The following is a 10529-nucleotide window of genomic DNA, read 5'->3' as shown; positions in this document are numbered from 1 at the left end:
AGTAAAATCTGGTGCTGGAGTTTTAAAGCATGTAATGAAGAGCAAGTGCTGAAAACAAGAGTCTGTGTAAGCCAAAAGTCAAGGCTGTACATCCAGAATCCCAATTTGGGATTCTGCATGCATCCAGTTTGAGAGGCATAGAAAGGAAGGTTTACCCTTATGAAGTTCAAAACCTACTTAAAATGAACCACTAAGACTGGGTTAGTTATTAACAGAAGGCAGTGCACATATTGGTGGTAATTAAAGTCCTAGAAGCAGCCTATGGTGGGCATAGGAGGGATAAAATGCCTAAAGGAAAAAGGAGCATAGGATGGCCAATAAGAAATTATTCTGCCTGTGAAAGAAACAAACTGTGGATAGTGAAATAAAAATTAGGAGGGTGAAGAACTCTGGCATAAATCATCACAACTTATCACAGGTATAACCATCAGTGCAGCCCCATGAGCCTGCTGGACCAGTGGGAAAGGAAGTGCTAAAAGCTAATTAATTTTGAAGAGTTCTTACATCTGTCTCTCCTGATAACAAGAAGTTACACGACTCCTGCTAGCTTCAGAGCACTCCTCCACATAAATTGATGAATATGAAGAATTGCAGAAGGATGTGGCAGAGCAGCTGGATTTGTATCAAATGGAGCCTTTAATTAGCAGTTGTCTACAGGGTTCTATCCTGGGGGCATCCTCCTCCTCCCAGGCCCCTTTGGCCAAGGCCTGCCTCCTCCATTTTATAACATGACGTGGATAATGTGTGAGGAGCTGGTGTCAGGGTGCAGAATGGACTCACAGCTGCTCCTACATGGCCCCAAGCCTCTGTGGAGCCAGAGACAAGCAAGCTACTGGCTCAGGCAGGGCGACCACCACAGACACAGAACCTCCCTGGCCAAATTGCACACTCCCAGTCTCACTGTATGAACTGAGGGCAGGTGGGGAACTGTGGCAGCACCCATTAACAGCATCCATGGCACAGGCTGGAAAATTTCTTCAACAAGGTCTGACAGCTCCTGACAATCACACTGACACTAAACGAGCCTCTTGGAGGACTCTGTGTTTACAGCACTGCCATTAATAAAACCCTCTCCTAATTCTGTAAACCTGTCATCTCTCGCCTGAAGAAACAAAGGGTTTCTACTCTACAGAAAGACACTTTGCATTTGCACTACTAAAAACCAGACCAAACAGTGAATATTTTTCCCCAAATCCTTTTCTTCCTATCACAGAGATGCAGTCACAACAAAATCTCATAACCCCTTTTTTCTTCCTTTGCAGACCATCTTTAAGGAAGGCATCTCGTGGGTGAGATACAGGGCACTGTCATGAGAGACAGAAAGGGAAAACATATTTGGCTGGGGCTTATCAGCACAAGTTGTGTTAAAGTGCAGTGGTCACCAGACAAACTAGAACTGGTCAGACACCAATCCTTCTGCAGAGCCATCACAGGCTGAGCTGTTACTCCATCTGGTGTGCTGAGTCGTTTTCTGAGCTCGCCAGGGCAAGAGAGACACAGAGTTCCTGGAGTGAGTCCAGAGGAGAGCAACAAAGAGACTGGAGCATCTCTTATGAGGACAGGCTGAGCGAACTGGGCCTGGTTAGCCTCCAGAAGAGCTGGCTGAGAAGGGACCTCATCAATTCCTATCTGCAGGAAGGTTTCAGAGGATGGACCAGGCTCTGCTCTGTGGTGCCCAGCAACAGGACAAGAGGCAACAGGCAGACACTGATGCCCAGGAAGTTCCACCTGAACATGAGGAAGAACATCTTCCCTGTGCAGTGATCAAGCACTGGAACAGATTGTCCAGAGAGGTTGTGGAGTCTACCTCACTGGAGATATTTCGGAACCATCTGGACACAATTCTGTGAAAGCTACTCTAGGATGACCTTGCTTGAGCAGGGAGGTTGGACCAGATGGTCTCTTCCAACCTGACCCATTCTGTGAATTGGCAGCATAAAACCTCGAGAGAAATACCCAGGTAAGTAGAAGGCTCAGTCTAACATTCAGAAGATAACGTATCTCAAATCAGTTACTACAAAGTCATCCAACATTACCAATTCTTGCACCTGGCTTACGAAACATTGCAGAAACTCTGACCGAACACCATTTATTTTAGATCACTCAAAGTATTTTATGCTGCAAATGTTCCCAAGACTGGCAAAGCTGGGTAGCTTGCACAGTGACAAAGTAACCGAAAAGAGAGAATGATCATGACCGTGGTCTATTCAGACATTCCCCCCAAGCCCAGCTGTGGCAAAGCCTCTCTCCCAGAACAACCCAACAGCAGCACTGCTGAAGGCACACGTGGCTGTCCCCCAGGCTGGAGTTACTTACACACTGCTGTCTGTCAGAGACATGGTGTCGGCGTCGCTGGACATGCTCTGCTGCTCGCTGTCGTTGGCACTGGTGGCTGGTGCCAGAGCATAGCCCGTGTTGACATAGTAGGGGTTAACAGGCTCTCTCCACGACCCATGCCTGTGAGAGAAAAATGAGAGTCAAGTTAGAAGGACACAACCTTGATCATGCTCTGCATGACCAGGCAGAAAGACTCTGCCTGGAGCCCCAGCCTCCACAACGGGCTACAGAATAAGCTGTGTTAACAATAAGTTGCACTGATAGAGCCATGAACAATTTGACTCCTAACTGGAAGAAAAAGGGAATTAATTGAGTAATGAAGATGATACTGTTAGAGATAAGGGAGGGAATGAGACTATAGGGAAGAAGTCGTGTTTCCATCAGGGTTTATGGAGTCCATGGGCCAGCTGCTTAGCATTGGCATTCTATGAGCATCTAAAAGCAATACCTAGATAGTAAGACAGTGTTTTTCTTAGTCAAAACAGTCTTCTGCTCTTCCAGCAGGGAGGGATGTGTAGCACAGCTCACCCATTCTATGCTTACTTTAACATCCCTCTTTACTCCAACATATTTGTAGAGGCAAGGAGGTGAAGCAAAGAAACAGCTGTTGCTCATAGCACATTACCTAAAACCAACCTCCAGTGTTGCACTGAGGTACATCAGACACTTGCAAATTCCACTAGGAAGGACCACCTAATCACACCAGCTTTTCCAGTGGACAATCTGCTCATGGATCTATGAAGGCTGGTTTGTACACAACCCATGCCTTGTTATTCAAGTACACATGCAGGCCAGCCTCCTTCTCTTCAGCAAAACATCAGGAAGGGAGGCTGCCTGCATGAGCTAACCTGGGAAGTGAGTTCCTTGCTCAGGAGGAGACCTGCATTGATGGTGAAGCAGCCTGTGAACCAAGCAGGCAAGAATTCCTTCACACTGACTCTGCCACCAGCATAGAAAAGCCACCACTGCCAACATGCCTCCAGCTCTGCCACCCTGCAGGACAGACAGGCCATGCAGGCATTGTGTTCTCCTGCAAGTCATTTTGTAATTTGCCAGAAGAAGGAACAAACTGAAATGTTCACATCAACCAAACAGCACTTAATCCCCTGCTCTCCCTGCCTGCCCCTCTGCATGAAGAGGAGCATTTTCAAGATATCTTGAAGTTGATGAATTCCTGTGTTTTCCAAGCCCTGAAAATCAGAGTCCTGCTTCAGTTCAGATCACAAATCTCATCAGCATCATCTTTTACTTAGTAACTCAGTAATCGGCACCTGGTTGATGTGGTTTGCAATGGGCCCTGAGCAAACATCTCCATGGAGGGCACATCATGCAATGTGTGCTTCCCTGTTCCACCAAGAAAAGCATTTCTGGTTCTACTGCAGTGGTTAAAGTCCTACAGACAACAGAAAACAGCCCCTGCCCTGATGAGTTTATATTTTCATAAGACAAGGAAACCCATGAGAAACACACAGATGGAGGGACCAGAGGTGAGGAAGACACCAGCAAAGGGAAAATCTGGCAGTTTGTGTATATTTGTATGGAGTACAAATGCAGGACAGGCACTACATGAACTGGGACTGGCAAAGAGCCCATTTAAAGCAGAGGTTTTCAGATGCTGTTATGTAAAAGATGGCAAGTGGTGTACCAGGATGGAAGCGTTACCAAAGTATTTTAAAACCTGAATTGGACAGGGCTACAGCCTTCACCTAATGTATTGCTCACCCAGCTCCTGTTCACCTGCCCTTTGGGTCCTCAGCACACAACCTATTTTCCTTGTAACTCAAGGGATCATGGATATTCAGTGGTCACTAGGAAAAATCATATTGTTTCAGGTCCATTATGGGGTCAGTTAGAAACAAATTACTCTCCAACTCTCACAAAGAGAAAATGAACACTTTGTGTGCCACAAACTGACCAAAACTCCAAACTATTTCTCCTTGGATGATGAAGCTCAGTATAGTTGCAGAATGGTGCAAAGAGCATTCAAAACTGAGCCAGTTGAGGTTTTTCATGGCTGTTTGGCAGAAGGGAGCCTTGTGAGGCTTCTCCACGCTTTGGTGCAATACAGAGTCGGCTGGGGACGAGCACAAAGGGAGATTTGGGATGGTGAATCACCACAGATACTTTCTAGCATGCAAACTTTCTGTCAGTCGCTGCAGATGTGCACTGGAGCAAACTCATTTCTATATTCCATCAGATTTCAGAACAGCTTTCTAGGGCAAGTACTGAAAATAATTTGAACAAGTTCACCCTAAAAAGCAAGGGATAATAAGTGAAAACCTCACCAGCCCCCCTTCAGCCGTTCTCCCTGTACAGAACGGTCAGTTCTGAACATTAAAGGAGCGCTGTGCAGTGCAACTCTCCTGTCAAATCGGACATGACAGCCGTCAGATGGAGGCTGAGACAACCTCTTAAATTGAGGCAGGAGTGATGGATAGCTCAGGCCTTCCCTGAGGGCAAAGAGAAGGATGGTTTTTGGACAACCCAATTAAAATACAGCACCAACTTCTAGTGGACCTTTTGCCAGGACTCTCTGGAAGGGGCATGGATTATTCTAGCAGTATATTAAGAAAGCACTCAGATAGAATAAAATGCACAGGGCAATCCATTTCTCCTTTGTATCTGCTGATATAAAGACAGAGCAGCAGAGAGCACCTGTAGAGGTTGTTGGGTGTGGAACTGCGATGGCTGAAGGAACCAAGAGGGAGCAGATGGGTCCTGGGTGGTCCCTGGCACCTCTGGAGGAAACGGAATGGCTGGGCTCTCCCACAACACTCTCCAGCTGTGGTCTTCCCACTGAGGATGCAGGTTTGGTCACAACTGTTGTATTTAGCTAAAATTACATGCTTAAGTATGTATACAGCAGGGATTACTTCCATTTTAGCTCTGCCTCTAATACTTCAATGCAAATGTAAACTTTTGGTAAGCGTAAGGAGATGGAAAGGGTATAGGATTTCAAAGCAATCATAACAGGTTACATTACTTTTGAGGAATCCATCTGTATTCAATCCTTCTCCTAATGTTCTCTCTCCCTGACAACTCTCTTCAGCTGGCTCGTATCACTATTCGAATGTTTTGTGCCGTGCCTCTGAAGAACGCTTTCAACATCTATTAGGAGGAAAACATTAAAGGAACATGGAGTCTAACAAAAAAAACCGGTCACTTCTGATCTGGGAGGGGAGGCTGCTTTAAAAGGGATTAAGGCACCCTCAGAGCGATTTGAAATGTCAGCTAAAAACCTCACATACTGAGCTCTATGCACTGATAAGGGTGATAAAAGGAAAGGTGAGCATTTAAAGTTAGACTTCACAAAAATTCCTGCAGCCTTCCAGAATTTTATTTCATTTTTTAAGACAGAAAGAGCAATGAGCATTTTTGAAACGAACACAGAACATTTCATACATTGCAGAAATAAAGCTGCATGTCTCTTCTGCAGCTCTCAGTTGTTCAACCCTCAAAATAATCACATAGGGAACAATTATAACAGAGATCACAGTGACCCAAGTAAGTCAGCCTGACCAGCTGCTTTTTCTTTGCATAAAGCCCTCCGCTGATCACTGCACACTCTGGTAACGCTGACAAGGGCCTAAACTGCCATAGAAAAACAGCAAGAACTTCCTTAAGGTTTCCTTCTACCTGTTCTGGGTTTATTTTGCATGCTGTCCTGGCTGCATCCCAGCCATCCCCAAATCTCTAACTCCTCTGACCAAGCACCCAGCACTTTAGACATTGGCACCATCAGATCTTGGAGCCTCAATGTAAGTGAGCAGAGAGGTGAGGTCCTCTTCATTCCTCTTGCTCTGTGTGGAGTTCCCACTGTATTCTGAGGCCCTAAGAGCATTCTTTTCCTTCCAGCCTGGGATCCCCACTCTCCCTCACACAATTTCCCCTGATGGCTATTTCAATTTTAAATCAAAGATGCAAAGTCCCCAACCTTTGCCAAACACACTACTCTTTGCTCTATGCAAAAATCCCAGGGTTGGTGTGCTCTGGGGAAGAATTGCATCACCTTCAGGTCCCACAGTGGGAGGAAGAGCTCACCGATCTCGCCTCCAAAGCCAAATCTGTGAGGCACTCCCTTTGGTTCTCACCAGTTATGTACCTCCTTCACTGATGTTCTTCATCAAGCATGGGAAAAAATCCACTAAGGCAAGAAGGAAACTTCATTGAAGATGAAAGGCCGCTAGGCAACTAATTCTGTAGAATTTAAATTTGCACTGGAGGGAATAAGTTGCGCAACACTCTACTGGCAGGTCTGAGAGACATGGTCTTCCCAAGCCTGCTAGCAGTTCCAGCGTGGCTGGAACAGCTCCCAGTTTAACAGGAAAGATGATCAAACCATCAGTTTTCATTGCTACCACCTTCTCCAGCTCCAGCACTGAATTTTTATGACACTGACATTTTCTGGAAGAAAATTTTTACTCAAAAGAATTGAAGCTGTGATAGAATCCAGGCATGCCTCTTCTTGCAAGGGTGCCCCAGAAATAAGTGCATCTTCAAACTCCCTGGTGGCATGGGAAGCTCCTCCAAACCCCTGCACTACCAAGGAAGCACCTGTTTGGGACACAGTATTAGCAAATCCAAGAGATAAAAGACTCATGAAGCTGACAACCACAAAATTCCAATGCATTCTACCTGAAGAGCTCTTCCAGAAACTTTCATCCCATCCCATAGTCTGAACCTTTGGTCACCACAGTTTTGGTGAGCAGCTCATTTTTAACATGGGAAAAATCCCATTTTCCGGACACCTTGAGCCATGAGTCACCTTGGAAAGTTCTGAGCTGCAGGAGTTCTGGGGATGTTGGCAAGTCCCACAGAAGGACATCCCAAAAACGGGCTCTGCAGAAACTCCAGGTGTCTCACCACAGCCGATGGCAGGTGGAGGAGCCTCGATGCCCTCCCTCCTGCACTGCAGTGAGGAACCTCACAGCAGGACACAATTCCTCCTTTCCTCTTCTGGTGGGTGGTGTTTGGGCTGAGGGATGGTGCCCTGAAGCCACAGATCAGGACTGCAACTCAATGGGACCCAGCTACTCATTCTGTGCTCCCACCCTGCTTTTTCACACCAACTTTTGAAAAATTAGTTCAAACTTTTGCAGTCCTGTGTTTCTGAAGATGACCATTTCTAGGAAACCAGGACTAAGCATTACTCTTATTTGGTCATTTTGCATTCGTGATTGGGAGGATGCAGTCCAATGCTGAGACATCATTCTAACTCATTATTATGACATGTTCCACTTACTCAGTGTGGGAAAAAAAAAATTAAAAAATTACTTACTTCCATCCAAGAAACAAAAAGTCCTTCCAGAACGACATGTCACTGAGTCTCCAGCTGGCCACTTACTTCCAAAACTTACATCTACCAACAAGCAGGTGACTGTCACATCCTTCATGCAGTTCCACATTTCATTATCACAGCCAGTCAATCAAATTAAAAGCTGCACATGTTGGCTACGATGTACGAGCCGAAGCAAATCCCTTCAGCATATCTAAATAGCACGTGCTGACAAGAGTGTCCCAGCAGCAGGGTCACCTTTAAACAAGGGATTACAACAGCATCCACCATGGAGTCCAATTTACAAGATTACATTAATCCACCACCTGAACAGAAAAGTCTGTTTCCAATCCGTGGTACCAACAACTACCACAGAAGTTGCACCATACAGCTTTTCCCAAAGCATCATCATGGGAACGTTTTGGAGCGAAGAACAAAAAGTCTATGAAGATGCAAAGCTGAAAACCTTCACTCCCGACTGGATTTGATCTGCACTAAAGACGCAAAGTCGGCTCAAGAGGTTAAAATTGGGGATTTACCTGATAATCTGATTGCAGATTGTTGGGGTTGCTCCACTTAAAACTCTTCCCAATTACTCTGGGTACTCAGACACTGCTGTGCATCTCAACTTTATCACTGCCAATGTCAGGCTAATCACATGTGTTCCAGGCAAGGGCAGCTTCTTCAAAGATCACATCAATTCTGGACAAGTTAATCTGTTCTTTGAGGTCTCCAGATGGCTCTTGCCAAGAAAGTTCACTTCCAGCTCTGCAGCCGGCAAGCGCAGCGGCCCCGGCGCTCTGCAGAGCATTACAAAGGAACCAGATCAAAGTTGTGTCTTACAAAAAAATGAAATCTGAAGTTTGAAAAGCAACAGCAGCCTGTCACTTGTAGGCTTAAAGACGATTTCTGCATGCTCCAGCTATCAGGGAATTTATGATTACAGTCGGCTTTTAAAAGCTGATGAAAAAAATGACGCTCTTTAGCACTCCTTGCCTTTGCAAATCTGTATCTTCTTCCCTGCGTATTCATCCTCCCACGCCAGAGGAAGAAGGGAAATAAATAAAAATGTAACTAAAAGTACAGATAAGGGCTCTTCTTCTTCTCTTTTCTTCTAAGGCATTCAATTCCATTTTAGGACTACATGGAGATTATTTTATGGGAAGCTTCAGCAATTATTGTGAAGTATTAAAGCACAGTTACAAAAGCTAAATGCAAGATTCACCAGTCTGAATTTCCAGTTTCAAAATCCTTTGCATTTACCAAGGACATGCTACTTCTCAGGCAGGACTAATGTACAGAGGATGCACTAATTGCAACCAGTAATTTAGATCATAGGATACAGCAAGGTGGGGGAGAGAATCTAGGAAGGAAGTTGAAATGCAGGAAATAAAATGTTTGCCTTAGGAGGCAAATAAGGACTAGATAGGCTAAATATTGTGGCTGTACTGCCCTATCACCACCCTAACCTTCTTAGGAAAGGCTTTCAGACAACAAGGTGAAACCACTGTGTTCCAAGGAAACTGCAGAACAAGTCCCTCAAGATTTCATCTGACTGTGCATCTCCAAACCAGCCCTCCCAGCTCCTCCTTCCCAATGAAGGCGAGGCTGTGCTCACTCATTACCCCAATGTAAATACTGGATTTTGTCCACTAGTTACAGATTTAAAATCAAAACTGCAAAAATCTGAGTCTGACAAACAATAAAAGCAAATCCTTCCTAAAAACAATGCCTGTTTCCCCTAGAATAAGAACACAAACCTCATTTATTTAATAGCTCAAGGCACAAGATATTCATTAAATTGAAAAAAAAAAAAATATGGGCAACATAATGTCTGCACAACAATTAACAGGACAATTGGATCATCTTCCTGAAATAAAGTGAATGTTGCAGAACATTCTGTTCCATATCTAACAATAGCAGGTGTCTGTCTAGGTTAATTTCAATATATTAGTCTGAGTTCATACCATAACATAGTAGTTTTGTTTGGTTTTTTAAATGATGACATGATTGATATGAATCCTTATCAGTCATGAAAGGCTGACGTCAGGGATATTTTCTATAAAAGATACAGGATATCTGGCTGCATTAATTGTGACTGAACAAGAGCCTCACTGCTTTGGAGCAGCCAGGCTGCATCAGCCATCCAAAAGCTGCTGTAGTGACTTCAGAAGCTACAAAAGAAGGGCAAACCCAGCAGTACATGTGCATTTTGGATATCCAGGGTACACTGCTCCCACCCATGAGCCACACTCGCCTCCATGTCCTGGCCTCTGTCAGACAATACATCACAGGAGAACTATTTTTAATATTTTATTGGAAGGGACAGAATTAAGCTCGTGCAGGGATGTTCTGAATGTCCACATATTAACCCCTGAAACGAGTGGGATCTGAGTCCTCATCCCTGATTTTTTGACCCTCCAGATGTGCTCTCCCTGGGGCACCAGGATTGCTAGCACGGACGCAGGTAGAGAGGCCTGATAATGCAGTCTCCTTTCCCCTGCTTAAACTGAGAGCTGGGGAAAATTCAGCAAGAGGCTGATTGGCAACAGCTTTCCACTCTGCTAACTGGCTTCTCAGACTGAAATGACATCTATGTTTAATACAAGTGATTTTATATTTTTATATATATATATATGTATATGTATATGTATATGTATGTGTGTGTGGTTAAGTGGATGAACACACAGAGCAGGCATTTCAGACAGCATTTCAGTGCCAGCTCCCTGCTCTCTGCTTTCCTTGGTGACTGTCCCAGCTAAATTGGGGCTGGTGGAGAGGGGAAATGCTTTGCAAAGTGCTGTGGGGGTCTTTGCACGGGCCTCTCTGCCTTTTGCCCCACGGTTTCGCCTCCCTGGGAAGGGAAAAGTAAAGAAGCTCCAGAGGAAACGGTTCTTCCCAGAAGGGGCCACCATGT

The 10529-nt window shown here is 45.0% G+C and overlaps 1 protein-coding gene across 1 annotated transcript in view; it reads right to left on the bottom strand.

Moving 5' to 3' along the window:
- The window catches only part of AXIN1 (axin 1), a 64674-nt gene that overhangs the window by 24116 nt on the left and 30029 nt on the right, over window positions 1–10529 (bottom strand). Inside the window, exon 2 of the mRNA XM_017741261.1 lies at window positions 2317–2457. Within this exon, the coding sequence (XP_017596750.1) occupies window positions 2317–2457 (141 nt within the window). The remainder of the gene's footprint in view (window positions 1–2316; window positions 2458–10529) is intronic.

Source organism: Corvus brachyrhynchos, unplaced genomic scaffold (assembly GCF_000691975.1).
Source record: "Corvus brachyrhynchos isolate BGI_N302 unplaced genomic scaffold, ASM69197v1 scaffold58, whole genome shotgun sequence".
Taxonomy (NCBI): domain Eukaryota; kingdom Metazoa; phylum Chordata; class Aves; order Passeriformes; family Corvidae; genus Corvus; species Corvus brachyrhynchos.
This window is presented reverse-complemented; position numbering and strand designations above follow the sequence as displayed.